General features: G+C 33.3%; 1 protein-coding gene across 1 annotated transcript in view; it reads left to right on the forward strand.

Annotated features, from left to right (window-relative positions):
* Nucleotides 1-1,026: 1,026 nt before the first annotated feature.
* LOC107456874 (peroxidase) overlaps nt 1,027-19,179 on the forward strand; it is a 44,047-nt gene continuing 25,894 nt past the window's right edge. Inside the window, exons 1-6 of the mRNA XM_087152541.1 lie at nt 1,027-1,197; nt 2,125-2,174; nt 3,664-3,784; nt 9,788-9,981; nt 13,076-13,243; nt 14,283-14,441. Of these exons, the coding sequence (XP_087008667.1) occupies nt 1,175-1,197; nt 2,125-2,174; nt 3,664-3,784; nt 9,788-9,981; nt 13,076-13,243; nt 14,283-14,441 (715 nt within the window). The 5' untranslated portion in view covers nt 1,027-1,174. The remainder of the gene's footprint in view (nt 1,198-2,124; nt 2,175-3,663; nt 3,785-9,787; nt 9,982-13,075; nt 13,244-14,282; nt 14,442-19,179) is intronic.

The following is a 19,179-nucleotide window of genomic DNA, read 5'->3' on the forward strand; positions in this document are numbered from 1 at the left end:
ACACGACCCTTAATACGGTTATTTAACAAACACTGGTAAAAAAAAATCTCGAATGTTTTAAACTATAAACGTCCATTGGTTCAACTGTACTTAAAATGTACTCTTTCACATGATATGAAAATTGCTAATATTACTAACAAAACTTTAGCTTAGAATATTTCCATACTCTCAGGAGCTGATTACCGAAAAGCTAGAGCTTCCACTCCGAATTTTAAAATAAACTTTAGAGGACCCCAAAATGACTGAAAAATCGTTGTGTTTCGGATAATCGTCTTTGTTTTTTTGGTTTTTAATTTCTTGAAAGAAAATTTGCTAAATCATACGAATAGTCGTACTAATAAAGAAACGTTGGAGCAGGCTTCTATTTCAGGCTTCTACAATATAAGCATCAGAGGAAATCGAAGATATGATATGTGTTATACAGTTTAGAACTTACTTTTTAGAAATTTATGATTACACTATTTGAAATTCAAATATTTAGCTTATTTGCTAAATTATGCCAGAAACTTGACAAAAAATTCATTGCTTTCCGTTTTACTTTCACCCATGCACAAGTAATTGCTGAGCTCCGTAACGAAATGGTACTTCCATTTCAGATTAAACCTCGTAGATTGAAACAAATGCCTGTATGTCATAAAAGATTCTGTGCCATTTTTGGAAACAATATTTGTAGCGTAGCATTAGTAAGTTTCAATTTAATGTGCATAGAATTTACGAAAACTTTTTCCAAACCAAAAAAGAGACCGCGAAATGAGCTTTCCCTAACTCCAGAGGCTGCATACTCTGAAAAAAATACCTATTGAAATTTTTCTTAACCTTTTAAAGTTTCATAAAATAGTAAAATTTCTAAATTACTTAAATCAGGTTTATTTTACACATTTCATTTTAGTAGAACGTTGCACATCATAAAATTCTATTTTGAGGAGCGTTAAAAGAAACAATGAAATACTGTATGTAATGAGCATCACGACTGTAATTATTCACGACTCTTATTTAGATCATTAATTTTATTTCGAAGGAAAGTGCACCAAATGACGCGTGCATTTTAATTCAGTGCTAAAGTTTGCATTGTACTGTTTAAATGCTCACGACAGCATTTAATTTGAAACTGTTTTGAAATCAGAAGGATTCATAGTTTTCTGTTAAAGGTATCATTTGGACAAAACAGTTGAATATGATGCGTTTCTCATGTGTAAGGTATGTGACTATTTTTTAATGTTTCATTTCAATGTATATTTCTTAATGTTTCGTTATATATGAATGCTTTTATTTAATGAACTCATTACCCGTTGATAATTCGTATATTCAACACTTTGTAGTGAAGAAAAAACTGCCTACATGAAGAAAGTGGATATTTCCCATTGTTAGCTACCACTTTAAGTTAAAAAAATTTGCAATCGAATGCTTTTTGATCGAGATAAAATATTAATCACGAAAAGGCACATTTATCCTATGTGCATCAGACCGATCCTCCGCTATGCATCCCCGGCCTGGAGGACGCTTACAAATGCACAAAGAAAGAGACTCAGGGTCTTCTAACACAAAATCCTAAGACGAATCACTGGGGTTCCCTGGTTTGTCAGAAATAACACCCCTTATAATGACCTCAAAATAGACGAGTGCCTTTTTAAACTCAATGCATCCTTTTTTAAAAGTGCCAAAGATTGTTCAACTTGCGAGTTCAATAAGTTGTTAGATATCGATTTTATTGATAATAATAAGAATTTGAGTCCGATAACCGCTTTTTTCTTAAGCGACTGTGTTCTCTCTAAGCATTTCGGATAACTATCCCCACTGCCCTAGACGAACTGAGCACTCTGCACCAATGAAGTTAAAGTTGTCGTTCTGACTGGGTAATTTGGGTATAATGTTAGAGGGTGGTCCCCGACTCTCTGGGATGAGGAGAGTTACTTGAAGACAGTATTCCATGCAAAGCAAGTCTTTCATGTCTGATAATTTATTCTGAAAGTTCGAAATTATTATACATAGATTGCTAGCATGTGGTGGTGAACCTGTCGGAACAGAGTACAAATTCAGAAATTTTTTTCCTTAATTTCATTTAAAGATTGTAACGTTGTTGGTTATTCTTGATGCTATAACAGAAACCTTGCTTTATTATTTCAGTTTCTGTCGGATTGCTACGTTGATCTCATCATTAATCTTATTCATTACAGGTATTATTTTTCTCTTTATACTCTGATAAATGTTGTTTTTAGATAAAAATGTCCTCTAAAGGAGGTCAAGTAAATACACATCGGTACTTTTGTACCACTTTTTTATTGCTCCATTATTACTAATATACTAAAAATTCGTTTGAAAGGATCGTACATACTACAACTTCAAAGATATTTAGGACCTCCTAGAATACGACAGAATCGATGAATCGGTTAGTAGCGCTTTGCCCCAAACGCCGAAATGAAAGGATCGTTTTTTTTTCTTCTTCTGTTTATCATCGCAAATTTGTTTTTTAAAACTTATAAAGTAGCTCCGCTCACCAGCCCAAGCTTTCATTCACCATTGTTTTTTTCCCCTGAAAAGTCAATATTTCCGTACTTGAATCTAGAGAATGCAAATTATATGACTCAATATGTTAAAAGAAATAATTAAATTTATTAACGAGACTTTTACAATTCAAGCGAGGGAGCCGCGATGGCTCAGGGGATAGAGCGTTCGGTTTCCAATGAAGTGAACCAGGGTTCGATCCCGGCAATGGCTGGTCAAAGTCTAACGATCAATGGAACAGGCAATATCTAATACAAAGGGAAAATTCTAGTGAAAAGCATATTCATTGTAATAATTTTCAAACAAATTGGAATTTAAAAAAAAAAAAGTCTAGTTAAATTCATAAATAAATCTAATTGCATTTCAATAGTTGAATTCGAGCGGGAAGTAGATTAACTCACATGGCATTTTTTACTATATTTTTAAATAGTCAATAATTCTCGAATGTTAAATTCTTTATCCTTCTGTTCATTCCATTGTAATTTCTCGGTGAAGAACTAAAGATTATGATATTTTAACATAGAGAGATTTTTTTTCTCTGCGCATTATTTTCCCTCCAAACACGTGTAAATGATAAAAAATATTTCGCAACAAATTAAGCAAGAATTGCGTGAAAGGTTTTAGGTGCTCTCGCAAGAAAGCTTATAAATTATTTGCTTAAAAAAAGCTTTGCCATCTTCTAACACAATTTTAGGCAAAATATTTTTGTTATTTATAGGAGCGTTTGGGGGAGAGAAAATATGCCAGTAGTTGTAGTCACTAGCAAATAAACTAAAAACTTCGAATTATAGGAACAAAAAAAACTAATTTCTTATACCCCTCAGAAGAAATGAAACGATTCGGAGAATCATGGAGAGGTTCTGAAGCAGAAAGAGGTCTTATTCATTATCCCTTCCGTTTCCATAAATATTCGCCAAATTCTATTGACAGCAGGGATGCTTTATTTATTGTGATTAAATAGGTGCTTTGGTAGTTAGTACACCTAACATACAACTATAAGTACAATGGTCATCCCCCTTCGAAGCACTTCACTGGGCATCCTTCAAACATTCATCTTTGTACATATAAATCCGTCATTCAGCATTTTTCAATTGTTTTTTTCGTCCACCGTTCTGCTTCTTATTTAACGCAGCGCATTAATCATTTAAAATATAATTCCAGATGGAGAAAAAGTTGTAGCACCTGGTAATTTAGTTCATAAGTTACAGACAACAATGCCTGAAATTGAATATTATGCAAAATTACAAATTCGTCTAGAAGATATTGCTGATGAATCAAACATGTAAGTACAAAGCTTTATGAGCAACTTTTAACTGCAGCCACATTCGATTACCAGTTAAAAATATAAGCGCAAATCGCACAAACGTCAAATACTAAACTATCTATGGCTTCATCAAGCGTGAAGACGTTTTTAGTTGTTTTCATAAAGTTTAAATGGGTAACGCTTGCGTTTTAGCAGTTAGTCCAGCGAATTTACTTCAACTGACAAAAATTTTCGAAAGCTGCAACTTATCATATTGTTTTGTAACATTTAAAATTAATAAAACAAAATTCACTTCTGTAATGTTTAATTATTATTTCTGATTCGGAAGTTGAATTTTTTTTTCTCTAAAACTATCTTTTATAGATTTGAATAAAAGAAGATAAATGAACCTTTTGGATAAGGCTGGTACAATATGGTATACCGTAAGCAAAGAATTAAATGAAAAAAGAAAACGCAATAAACACAAGAAAACTATAGAAGTAAACAAGCTTTAGATTGCCAGACGCTATAAGTATGATGGCGAACAAGGAAAATCACCAGTGCCTTGCCAAATATTGCTCACTATCCAAATCCGTTACCGATCCGCTCACTTCGGTGACTAGCTCCTCATTAGTGGTGACTCCCTGACGTCACCGAGCCAGTTGCGGTGATCCAAATCACCTCGATTGCGGTCCCCCTAATGCTCTTATATTGAAGTGTTAATTTTTTGCATTTAATTGAAGTTTTCCTTGAAATACAAGTTAAGAAATATTTTACCCACTAGGAAAATGGTTATTGTTCTAGATATATCATGTCCACACACTTTTTAACTATATCAATTTAAACACCAAAATCACAAATAAAAAGTTCTAAGAGTCTTGAAAAATCTGACTAACAGATGCATTAAAAAAAATCGCCACGCCGAGATCAAATTTAAAAAAATCAGTCGATAATTTTTTTGGAGCTTCATGAAGTTCATTATTTTGCTTTTTTTTTTTTTTTGGTTCCTTTTTTTTTTTGATAACGTGTAATATTCTGAGAAATAGTGATGTGAAGGCAAAGTGCATTACATTCGAACAAAAAGCAGTAAGATTTTAACACTGGCAGAAGATGGGGAAAGAGGGAAGAAATCTTGTGTGAGAAAACTTCCCCTGCTCCATTAAATATCCTAAACTTGATTTGAAAGCTGTGACTAAATGACAGGAAGAAATGAGCAAAAAATAAGCTATAAATAACAGAGTTATACCCTTTAAATATTTTATTCTTCATTACTAACAGTACTTTATACAAATAAATTACAAAAAAACATGTTTTTTTCTGATTTTTCATGGCGTTACCGCCTTAGTGTTTTTCCTTACATAGTTCTATCTTTCAATTACAGTTCTTATAAAATGTACTTTAGCTTATTTGAAAGTGGAAGATACATCTTCACTCTCTGAAAAATGAAGAGGGAAGGATTTCTAATATATAGCATTTATATGCAATTTTGGTTATTTTTTCATGAAAATGGGACGTCATTGATTTTCCTTTTCCGCGTATTAAATAGATACATTTACAAACAAGATGATACAGTTAATTTTTTTTAAAAATGACGATTCTGTTTTGAAATAAGCTAAATAAAACAATGCAGGTTTTACAGTTTGAATGGCTATATCTAGTAAAAGCATCAATAGCCCAGGAAAATGCTGGGTTACACAACTTGTCCTAATAATGGACTTCAAAAGAAAGTTTAAAAAAGTATGATGCTGTGGTGTAGCCAAGATTTTTAAGGCACAAAACGCCTAAAACAGAATTTTTCGCTTACTTAACTCTGAAAAATAAGCAATGAAAAAGAGAATTTGTCCATAACTAGGGGTCGATGTACTACTAATAAAGCAAAACAAAACTTTGGGGTGTTGTAGCTTTATTTAGATAAACCCCGTAAAATATACTTGCATTTCACTTTCAAAGAAATGATGTTGATCTTGGAAATTTTCCACTAGGAATGGAAAAAAATTTTAAGAGTTCAAAACTTGCACAATATTCCTTGCAATCAAAAAACGCATTGAAAATCCTAAATATCTGGGAGTGTTCCTAGACCCAGAACTGAGATTTACTAAACATATTAAAATCACGGCAAATAACGGTCCAAAGAAATTAAACGTCCACCGAAAACTTTGTGGCACAAACTGGGGCTCGAGATCATCAACATTAAAAAATACTTACTGCACCGTCATCAGGCCAGTACTTGAGTATTGCTCCCCCATTTCGGCACATGCGGCTAAATTTGTTAAAGACACTTTGGACTCAGTCCAACATAGAGCATCAAAAATCATCATTGGTGCAGTGTTCTCCACTAACAACATCAAGGTCGAACTTGAAAGCGGTCTTGTTTCCCTTTAAAACAGACGGAAACTCGCCACTCTAAAATTCACCAACAAAATCAGAAGCCACAATAGAGATCATATTGCTCGCAGAGTTTTTGATACTTGGACAGGTAGGTCAAGGCTTCAGAGATCATCAACGCTGCAATTTGACGGAGACAGGCCGTCTAGAACCATGCTCAAAGAATGAACCAACCCGAGTACTATTACAAAAAGGTGAAGACACTGTTCATTCACTTTCTAGGGAAAACAGCGTAATAGTCTACACAGATGGTTTCTCTGATATTGACTGTAATAGATATTGACTGAGGTGGTGCTGGTATCTCCATCACTTACCCCTCAGGAAATGACGTCAAACTCAAAATACCCACTGGCCAAATTGCTTCGAACTTCACTAGCGAATTAATTGCTATAAAAGAGGCTCTTACCCATTGTCGCTCCCATTCTCTAAAAGACCCAATAAAAGAAATTGTGATTTTCTCAGACTCAAAATCAGCACTCGAAGCCATACATAACGGTAAGACATCAATAACGCAAGAAATTAATACCCTTCTCCATTTACTAAATATCCGTTGCACTCTCCAGTGGATCCCAGCTCATGTTGGAATCGAGGGGAATGAATGCGTAGATGCCCTTGCAAAGGAAGCACGCGAAGATCAACCTCGAGCAGTCACCTGTGCAGATGCGAATACTGTCGCCAGGCGAAGGATATACAACCAGCTTTTTAGCAAAGCAACAATCCCGGATCTAAACTGCCCTAGAAACCTCTTCTCTGCAATAGCTAGTTTACGTACTGGACATTTCAAAGGTATGTGGTAGATATCACGCACCAATAAAAAATCCTATCCCATCTGCAAGTACTGTCCTCATTTGCAACTAACTCCAGACCATGTTTTTGACTGCCAGGTCATTGTCGGCCCCCTCTTTCAACTTGGAGCACCCCGATCGAAATTCTCCATGGCCATCAGGCTCCAGAACTTGCAAATCTTGTTATCAAGACTTTTGGAGGACTCTAATCTTTGCACTAGCACTGTATGCATAGACACGACAACAACAATCAAAAAGTACAACTATCACGCATTGTCTGAGGTTTAAAATAATGGTTCTTAAGAAATTTTGCTTACAGGATAAGTTAGGACAAAAAAATATATGGTCTCAAAAATTTTGCTCTCTATTCAGGCCGAACGAAATTTTTTTAGATGCGAAAAAGTTCTTTGTGTATCTAAGAAAAAAGAAAAAAACTCCTTTAAAATTATAATAAAATATGTTTAATCCATTTTTATTTTATTCTATTTTGTTAATGATTTGACGTCTTTTTTTAATTTGAAACCTTTACCTATTTAAAAATTGTTTTAGTACTGAAATAATATCTAGATAAATTTTCTACACACTGTAAAATATTTTGATTTATAGGGGTAAGGAAAACTTTTATGTAACCCATCTCTCTTTCGGAAGTAAATGTTTTGGATGATTTTGTTTGGCAAAACTGTTGCCATAGTGTGAAAAATCATGCTTGAAATTGTTAGAAATGATGTTCTTTTTAACATATGCAAAATCAGAATCGACCGAAATGAGCATAAAAAGTTAATAAATTCTTTCTGACATATATACCAGTAATTTTGAAATTATTCTATAAAATTGATATATTTATATAAGTTATATAATATTTTTAACTGTCGAAGTGGACCGTGATAGTCTGATTGGAAGGGTGCTGGACTCATGTTCGTAAGAACGGGAGTTCGAATCCAGCCAACCGAAGACTCCCCGTATAGTAAACGGTGACTGGTGCACGTTAAATCTATCGGGACGCAAAGTCAACCGTGTTCCCATAACAAATTATACATCTGGGTGTGCTGTACTGGAAATTGATCATTCTCTGGTTCAGATCAAAATTTCTATCTGTGGATGAATGAAAAAGAACACCTCCTCTAAATGCTTCAAGAAGTATCTTTCAAACAGATTTGCAATGTAAAATCTTCCAAAACATTGACTGCTAAAAGAAAATTTTTTTACATGCAGTTAGTAAAGAAATGTTTTCGTAACTCTCTCTCCAGTCCAGAAGATCATGTCGCATCAGCAAGTCATAGACCATGTCTCCATCACTCATCAGTTGCCTCACAGAGGCACCAATGCAATCCAAAAGATGAGATTGGAGTAGTGATGGCCGAGCAATGACAATAGTCATAAGACTTTTCTTTCGCTCTGAAGGTCAAACACTTTATATGGCCGGTTCTAAGTCTTGACAAAGCTGTTTGTGCAAATCTAGGACAAGTGCACTGCAGGGATAACCTGGGGCATTTGGCGGCATGCCAATCATGATCTGGCGGTTGCTTCCACGCTGAATTTACCCTAGCTAACTTCAGGGAGTGAACCTCAGACACTAGTAATTTAGAGGAAGGGGGAGTAGCAAGTTCACTCCCTTCCTTGGCAAGCCGATTAGCAATCTCATTCCCATAAATACCCACATGGGAAGGGATTGATGCAATCTAAATACCACCTCTGTACTCTGTTGCCACCTTTTTAGTGTTCGGTAACGAAAACTTGCAATGACAAGAAGATAAAATGCTTGTTTAAAATCAATAATAAAGTTATTTTAGGGTATAAATTACAGTAACAACTAAATAAGGAATGCGTTCACTCAACAATTTCTAAAACAAAATTAGTTTCTAAATTAAATATACACACCGCACATAAAGAAAATCAAAACAGATTCGAATTAGGGTTAATAAGCAGAAGCAGATAAATATTAAAATCATAATATTATAAAATTATTAATGCGAATACAGTTATCTTTACACATCTCTGGAACATACGTGCCTTTTGCAAAAGTGCCTTTTGCAACCGAAGTTTAGCAGCGTGCGAGATGACAACAATCTTTCACCTTTTAGTTGCTCGATAATTAACAATCTACGGTTGCCATCCGTACGTCAAAAGTGGTATTTTAAAATTATACCGGGGAGCAAATTTTTCGTTGCATTTATTCAAATACTTGATTTCACCTCATTCGGGTTTAGGAATTCAAATTTGGAATTAGTTTCGCTCGGAAATGTACCGAATTTTTTCAAAATGATTTTATTGGGCTACTTTATTTATTTTCTGAATGTACGAGTTTATAAAGAATGCATGTATTTACATCGATGCATATATGCTAGTGTGATCCTTTGAAATCAACGCTGAAGACAGAAAACACATGACCTTAACGTATTGTATCCTAAATTGAAAATTATTATCACCTTCATCCCCCCCCCACTTTCTACATAGCAGAGAAGTAGGGACACTAGCGTGAATTTTTAAAAAAGGCTGACTGATTCAGATTGTATTATTAATTGGCGTAAAAACAGTAGCTTGATGAGAGAAACCCTTTGAAATGTACATGAATGCCAGATTCAGTGCTAACTTGAAGTAAGGTTCACGCAATGTTTTTCAACGTTTTTTTTTAATCGGACGGTTATAATACAACAGTTTTTACAGCTATTGCAAAAATTAATACCTACATAACTTATTTGACACCCGGGGATTAAATGGTAACTCCGGTGGTTCACTTTAATCAGCGTAGTCAGACACTCAATTTAGTTTAGTTTATAGTTAACTCAATTGCCGATAACTTTGAAGGCTAGCGTGTATTTTTCAATGAGAACTGTTTTAAACAATAACACGCGTAATGTAATCTCTTTTCCAGGTACAAAAGATACCATTTGGTGAACAGTCAATCTACCCAAAAAGTTCTAGAAAAATGCAAACAATTTCATCAACCAGTTCTGTGTGGTCATGCCTATTACAGAAATTACGATGGGTTATGCAACAATTTGAGACAGCCTACGTGGGGAAAAGCCATAACAGAACAAAGCAGACTTCTTCCCGCCAATTATGAAGGTGAATTCCCTATTTTTATGATATTATATATATGTTTATGATATTATTAACGCATTAGATATTAACCCCTTGAGATACGAAGACGTCTGGGAGATGTCATTTGTTTCTCATGTCAAAACAATAATTGACGTGTCTCAGACATCTTCAACACAGAGATGTCAACTTGCACTGGACAGCAAATAAATATTTTAAAGTGGTAGTTTAAGGATTGTGATTCTTGGTTTAATAAATTCAATTTAGTAGATTTTAATCCACCATTATTTCTAAATAATTCGTAGGCTGATATAATTCACCACTTTATAGTAGTTATGTCATGCTATACCTTTTAAAAAGCAAGCAAAAATTGTCAAACATTTGCAAAATTTAGTTTGTAGTTATTTATCGTTTTTTTTTATTATTATTTGGCATCTCAGTCAACGATTTGTTGCGAGTTGTTGTTTACAGTGCAAACAAAGATCATTTCTATATCAAGAAATGATATGCAACAATATTTCAAAAAGATTAAGAAAGATATGAAATTGATAGCAGAGAGGGTCACAATCTGGAATAATTTAAAACTGTTTCATAAGGTTATCATAAATTGAATGGATTTTAAAGTATCTACCCTATACAGTGAAATCTGTCCACTTGACCATCCTTGTGATTTGACCTCGATTATCAAGAACATAATTTATCGTATAAAGCAGTAGTAGCAACGTCCTATAAAAAAATTAAAAAGCGGTAGTTTCGAAAGATTATTTGACCTATAATTAGAGAAGAAACAGTTTGATTCTAAACTTTCAGACTAAACTTTATTTTGAAACATAACACCGTATTGCTGTTTTGTAATTATTTAAATAGTTAATATTCCATGGTAATTAAAATATTACTTTTTATTTAGTGATAAATGTCGTAGTGGGTCTCTTAAAATTCCGACAGGACTGTGCGGTGGCCAGGTAGCTAACTTCACATCAGAAAAGTCCTGGGTTCGAATCCTGAGCAAGGCAGGGATGATCTTTCATTCTCCCCACTATCTGTCCTTACTGTGGGAGCAAGGCAGGCCCACCTAATAGGGTGCCCCTGAAGGAGTGGACAACAAATCTGCTTTACGGATACCTAAATGGCGATTGTCAATCGGGTGAGAATCGGAAAAAAATGTTCTTTTTTAAATATTGGAGAAATTACCGAAAATTCTGAAAGCTTTAATAGTCTACCACTCTATAAAATATTTTAATCATTGGCAGCCTTGACTTATATATTCCCTTCCAGGTTTTAAGATTCAGTCAAGTTAATAATAAATCATCCATTACGAATCATTCACTTCGTTGCTACGTAAGGAGTGTTGGAAAGAAACCATACATTTCAATTATTTTATTTAAAAATAAATACCCACAGCACAAAATTTACAATTAACAAAATTAGAAAGGGAAGGTGATGGCATAAGAGTCTTAAGCGAATGAAATCTTAGTCTCAACTGCTGAGTTCAACAAACTGATGAAAGATGGCACTGTAGGAGGAGGTTACAGCTATAATTACTTTTCATACTATGCAAAACAATGTTCAATCAACGCATGCAATTTAAACAATTAATACAAAATAACTGCCTAAAATTGCAACGTCATAATTGGAGTCAAATTTTTGGCACTCACTAATTTCTTAGACGGTAAAAATTCAGTATAATAACATTTAATGTAACACAAATTTTTAATTTAACAACAATAAAGCACTAAATAACATTTTTTAAGTTCTTTAGTTACCAAAAATTAATTATTTCAAAAGCATCTATTGATCAGGAATTTCAGTCATTAAAACAGTTAACAACATCGCAGAAGTTCCGCAGTTCGCATCATAAATACAGGAAGGGAGGAAGAGAGGCAATTTGAAGTGGATGGTTCTCAGCAACGAAACATGTTATTTTTCTTCCGCTGGAAGGTGAAATGAGACTCGGCTTGTCTGTGTCAGATGGAGTCCAAGTGCTGAGTTATTTACCTCCTATATGAATTTATTATCCGTGCACCAGCAAAGGTGTTGACTTCAACGCATTTAATTGTTGTAAAAATTGCCAAGGTAGATATGAATTGGGGGGGGGAATGAGTTGACATGAATAATGACTTGCAGCTTCAGACGGGTTGTACCCCAGTTGTGATCCCGAATAAATAAAAGCAACGTTTTAAAAATGAATACTTACAAAAAGTAATATTTATTGTATAGCTGTTTACGGAATATACATAATTATTTACAAAATATATTCGAGAAAACCCTGTCCGCAAGAAAAAACGCTGTACTTGATGATGAAATCAAATATTTCTTTAAAAATGTATGCGTCACAATGTCTTTGAATAAGGAAGCACTGCAATGTGCTCATGAATGTGAAGTCTTTCACACATGAACCACGGAGTCCCGGTTCTACACAAAATTTTGTTTTTCATGGTCTTCTTTTATGTGCAACGCTGGTGATGCTCCAGACACTGTAGGTATAAAGGGTTCTTTTTATTGCTAAGACCAGCTGCGATGGGTGACCTTGAATTGACTATAATCCCGGAAAGGCGCCTTCAACCCAATTATGCTGGAGATATGTGCGATCCAGTTTAATGTATTTGTAAGTGTGACACCATGGCTTCGTCGACTATCGGGGTTGATTCCCTAAATAAGGTGATGTTTGTATTTTTCTTTTATAAGATTTTCTTAGAATTAATAACGCAGATTTGGTGGCATCCATTTTTCTCACCCATCTGCAATAGTTTGATTTTCTTAACAGCTACATTTAGTCATTCTTAGGATGTCATCAGCTTAAAAGGCTGATTGTTATTTCCTGCGAGTTTGGGAGCCCTGTAAGTAAGAAATGACCCTCGTATGGAAGACTCACTCATTCATTTTGGTATCGTTTACTTTGATGCTGAATTAGTTCAATAGCTATTCAGTAAAAGAATTAAGTATTCAGGGATTTCGTTCATGGCGCTGGTGTCAAACACGATCTGAATTTCTTTCCACCGTCTTATCTATAACATTTTATAACTCTTGGTAGGCATGATTCTTTGTTTCAACCGAAAGCAAGTTAGGTATAGAATTGGTTTACTTTTCGGTACATCTCTAACATTTTTTAAATTTCTTTTAGGAATGAAGGGATTGAGAAAATCTGTCTCTGGTCAAGATTTACCCTCTCCCCGTCACATTTCTCTGCAATCAGGAAGTCAGAGTAATTTCTCAAATAGTGTATCAGCATTATTCACGTTCTTTGGACAGTTCTTAACACATGATGTTGTGCTCACCCCTGTTATGACAGGCAAGTCTTTCTAAATATTATGCTACATTATAATTATTTTTATAATGAATGGTTATGATTTGGATAAATTTAAAAAGTTAAAGCAAAATGAAGAGATTTATTTTAATAATTCACCTCTATGCTTAATATTTTCAAATGAATATGTCTAGTCACGAAATCTGATGTACCGAGGACCAAAAAGTGCCACTTTAATGACAAAATAGATGATAAAATGGCAGTAAGCAGATAAATTTTGATGGTGACGATGAACCAAGGATCAGATTTTAAATTGAGAACTAATATCAAGAAATTTCTAACTTCTTTATTTCAATATTGTTCCCACGTTTTAAGGTTTCTAAAGACTGTACGAGCTTGAAGATAAAATGCAAGTAACGAATATTTATTTAGATTTTCCAATTGTTTAGTAAGTATTATGTTTGAATTAAGTATGTTTAACGTGAATTATTTGTAATTTTAAAAAACCGCCAAATTTAGAGATCAAAAGCATTATTTGGTGAAACTATTGAAACTGATGTGCTCAAGCTGTCGTAGCCTTTATGATTAAAGGTAAGCTTTGCCATGAGTAGAATATCAATGATATTTAAATAAGAAAATGTCTATAAACAGAAGAGAAATATAAAAAAACCGTGGACCAACAGACAGAATTCCAACCTCTCTGAGGCAATGACAATCATCTCCTATGGATATATTTAATGCGAAAACTTTCGGAAGAGAACAACAATATCGGATTCTTAAATTTTCAAAAATTTTACGTTCCTGCACTCCTTAATGGATTTGATTTTTTTAAAAAGTGACATCAAAGTGAAATTATGACATTTTTACAATAATTAATTATAAATTATCCACCATCATGCAAGTGATAGTCCTGTACTAATTTTGCAACTTATAGAATGATTTTACTGATGATTTTCTTTTCCGTCTTTCTTGTCCTACAATAATATTCTTAGAATTTACCTGTTAGGGAATATCTGAAATATTTTATAATCAATCCTTTATTCTGAAATTCACAGTAGTATCGTGTTATTGTTTCATGAAACAGAAAATGGCAACGTTCTGAAGTGTTGTGGTCCCCAAAGGACGACCCACCCCAGCTGTTCTGCCGCATTCGATTATCCTACTGCTGATCCCTTCTTCTCACGCATCAATGTCACGTGCCAAAACTTTGTAAGAGCTGCTCCATTCCCGAAATGCGATCTCGGTAAGTATCACTTCGCCATCTTGGATTTGAGGATGAAATTTTAATTTTTAAGTTGGCGAGAATTTCTTATAAGAATCTTAGTAGTTTATTACATACCATTTTTCATTCGAAAATTTTTTTTATTACATACCATTTTTCCTTTTTTAAAAAAATCTTTATTACATACCATTTTTCCTTTATAAATTTTTTTTATTACATACCATTTTTTTTCCTAAATTTTATTGCTTACCATTTTTTTTTAAATTTTTATTACCTACCATTTTACTTTTTTAAAAATAAAATAAGAGATATTTTCTGTGAATTTAAAAACAGGTAAATGTTTTATGTTAAGTGACCTTTTTTAATTAATTGATATGATGAATCATTAATTCATCATATCAGATTCGTACTGACATCATTTTGTCGGAAAAAATCAATATAGAATTTTAAGCAGTATATTTCAAAAATGCTGATGGAGTGACGGTCCGGACAGTTATGCGTGTTTATTAATATTACAGTTTTTTTTAACCACAATTTAAATTAAAACTTAAGAATGATGTTATGTAATAAGTGTCCTTGATTTATTTAGAGGTGCAAACTTGTTCCACTTCGTGAGCAATTTTTTTTCCCAAAGGGTGTCACAAAATTTTAACAAGGTTTAAATTAAATAGAAAAACACAGTTTTTTTTTTTCAATTGGGTACTTGCAAGTGACGTAGTGTGGGTATGAAACGTGGCATTTGTTTACGTTAGACTATTCTTTACAACTATTCTTTCCATAGACGTTACAAATATTTAAAATCTTTCACTATATATTTATTACTTAACACAAAGACAGGCACGAAGCCGCGTAAACAAACTATGCTTTAAGTGGCCAGGTACACAAAACAAAAATATATGGTTACAACAAAATATACAATAAAATATGTAAACAAATAATAAATCTAAGTTAAATAAAAGAAGTAGGCGAGAAAGAATTATATTTCAGCACATTTGAAGGGCGATACGGCGTTGTATTTAATAAACTTCGTGTTAATTAGCATTCTAACTTATGTGGAGAAACTTAGCTCAGCTTTAATATGTCATTTTGCTTATAAATGACGAGTTGGCCCTGACGTCATAAGTCACATGTGTGGGTATCCGTGATCTTTTTGTTGAAGTACGTGTACCCAATTATATATAATTTTTAGTTGAAACATTTATGACATAGGATAGGGTTATGTATGGAATTTCACCTGTGCACTCTTTTGTTGAAATTTTCCATGACCATTTTGCATAATTTCGTTGATGCAAAATTGAATTTACTCATTCAACGCACAGATGGATGTCAACTTGTTGACGTACTTAAAATAACCCCCAAAGAAAGAACTCCATTGGTGGTAAATCACGTGATCTAGGAAGACAATTCTGATAAACCAAAAAATGTCGCACGCAATAATTGGATTGTTTCATTCGACAACGCGTTGATTCTCAATTGGGTATAATATGAAAAAAACACAACTACTTCGATTTAGTAGGAACAACATATGACGCAATGCTAAACGAATGGAATTTAGTTGTTGTTTATTTAGTTATTGTTATTAGTAGTTGTTGTTATTTGTTTTAGTTGTTGTTGTTTATTTAGTTGTATTTAGTTTCAATAACTTTTCTTTTAATGCAATAAAATCTGGCGAGCAGCTATTTAAACGATCGAACACTTCGTTTGTTTATTTGTGGCTTGAAGTTAGGCTCGCAGAAAATGCCGTTCATGGGTTAAATTTAGTAGGAACAACACAACCTGTGACGTAGGCTATAGTATACCCAATTGTAGTGCTGCATTTTTTTAACTATCAACTGTTTTCTTTTTCTGGTCGCCAACAATTAAAAAATTAATTTTCTACTTAATTAAAATCCTTGTGTTAGTTTCGGGACATCATTTAAGTTCCACAATTATAATTTTTATGCATGATTTATTCCATTGCTTGATTCAATTCATTTGTGATATTTAAATAGCACAAACTTACATAGAAAGCATCGTTTCTTTTTCAGTTAATGAGACTTTAAAATGTTAGGGAGCAAAACTGTACGAGCTTCAATTTATATTATTACAGTTGAAGTGGTTCTATGTGACGCGATTGTTGAAGAGCTGAATGGTTGTTAGTTAATTTGAGTAAATTAGCTTCAGAGTCTATCATAGGAAATAAATTATCTATCTTACCTTCATTTATTATACTCAAGTTGAAATGTATAAAACCATTAGAGTTAGTAAAACTGTTCGAACGTTCCCACTCTTGGTCTTCTTTAAAGAGGGATTATTCGTCGACTGTTTCTTGCACATGTAAAATTCATCCACTTCAAAAACACTTAAGTTAGTATTTTTATCTGCTGAATGATATACAGTGGTGGCCAAAAGTGTGGACATTTTTTGAAAGTTTCATGTTTTTCAAATTTGTGTGCTTTTGCAGAATATATTAATTTTCACTTAAATACAAACGTTTAGATGTCAAATTGAAGGTAATTCAATGTAGATTTTAATAACAAAAACAGAATTAAAATATCTATATTACAAAAAAATTTATGCTCATTTTAGTAGAACAAACAAACCCAAATCGTTTTGAATAAGGACGTGTTTCGTAATAAAAGCGTACTAGCCAATCACAAACACTGTTCTTAAGACCAATCAAATGTTTGTAACTATAGTTTAGGTTATTTGGATGATAAAAGAGTTATTGTTGTGGAAATATTTTGCGGAATGATGCATACTAGCACAATTAAATAGAGTATTGCTGTTTTTGAATATTTAAAGTCCTTTTTTTAATTAAACTAATTTTAAACAATGTCATCAGCAAGAAAAACTAATTGGACATCTACAAAAAGAAGACGAATTGTCATATCGAGAGAAAATGGCCTTTCTTATGCTGAAATTGCAAGACAAGTTAGTGGTTCAGTGACTTGTTCTGGTGTACGAAAGTTCTGTTTACGTTATGAAAAAACGAAATCAGTGGAAAATAAAGCCAAATCAGGCCGAAACAAATGCACAATTGCTAATGCCGATAGAAAAATTAAACGGCTATGCCTTCAAGATAGAAAAATTTCATCAGATGCCATTAGATGTGAAATGAATGCAGCGGGTATTGCAGCAAGTTCAAGAACAATAAGAAGAAGGTTATCAGAATTTGGACTACAAGCTAGAATTCTAAGGAAAAAACCGTATTTAAATCAAAAGCAAAGCGAAAAACGAGTTAAATGGGCAAAAGAACACATCAAATGGCCAGAAAATCAATGAAAGCAAGTAATCTGGAGCGATGAGAGTAAAATATCGCTGTTTGGTAGTGATGGTAGAAAATACGCGAGACGTAGAGTAAGTGAAGCACTTCATCCTGATTGCATTGAAGCAACTACAAAAAACCCAACAAATGTCATGATTTGGGCATGTATGTCTGCAGATGGTGTAGGCTAAATTCAAGTGATTGATGGCATCCTGAATGCCAAAAAATACATCGAAACTGCCCTGAAACCAAAATTGATACCTTCCATCAGGGATCTCTTCCCCAACAACGCACCATTTATTTTTCAGCAGAATTCAGCTCCATGCCACACAGCAAAAGTATGCAAAGCATGGTTTCAAAATAAAGGCATAGATATATTACCATGGCCAGGAAACAGTCCTGATCTTAATCCAATTGAAAATTTGGGGCGACGTTTGAAAATTCTTGTACGAAAAAACCGTCCATCCAATAAAAGACAACTTATTGAAGCTATAATTGATTCTTGGCACCATGTGATTACGAAAAATGAACTCCAAACACTCGTTCACTCGATGAAAAAACGCTGTGAAGCTGTCTTAAAAATTAAGGGTTATCCTACTAAGTATTGATTGTGTAAGTATCACTTTAAAAAAATGCAAATCTAAGATAGATCTTACTATTAGTTGCATAACTTTTTTTGTAATACTGTATTCATTATTAAATTTTACATTAAATTACCTTCAATTTGATATAGATGAACGTTTGTATTTAAGTGAAAATTAGTATATTCTACAAGCACACAAAGTTGAAAAACATGAAACTTTCAAAAAATGTCCACACTTTTGGCCACCACTGTAATTAGTATAGCATAGATAGTATAGTATAGTATAGTTCATACAGTTAATTCTGCCTAAATAAAGATCTTCCAACGAGAAATCTCATTTGTTTCAAAACTGTCACTTAAAACATTCTTTCTTTAATCTTTCATTAGGCTATATTTCTTAAACTCCAGAGACTCAGCGTCCGATATATTGTACACCATTTGGTACAATTTTATCACTTAAAAAAATAATATTGTGTAAAAAAAAAATTGTGTTTGTATGCTCTTAAAAAGTGATTGTCTTCGTAAAATTTTATTGGATTTGTGTACACTCGTGGGTCGGAGTTTTTAATGACCGTGAAAAATTATGAGAAAGGTGAGAAGTTTGATTTGAGTAACCTTTATTTGGACAGTTTTACGGCGTGTCACTATTTTATTACTTGAGTCCTCTGAGTTTTGTTCCATGACAAAATGCGAAGAAATACATCATAGAAATATCCTAAAATGTGCACAGAAACTGCTCAAATCTAAAATGCATCGTTTTTACGTAATAATTAAAAAAGTTAAATTTTAATTTTAAAAAAATTAATTGAATTTTTCAAAAAATATTTTAACGCATTTATGAGTTTTATCTTTGCCCTGTTACGGTTGGGTATAGAATAAAAATGAAAAGTTGCAAAAATGATAACAATTTAGAAAGAAAAAAAAACTAA

This window comes from Parasteatoda tepidariorum, chromosome 9 (assembly GCF_982258835.1).
Source record: "Parasteatoda tepidariorum strain Cologne lab strain chromosome 9, Ptep-v5.0, whole genome shotgun sequence".
Taxonomy (NCBI): Eukaryota; Metazoa; Arthropoda; class Arachnida; order Araneae; family Theridiidae; genus Parasteatoda; species Parasteatoda tepidariorum.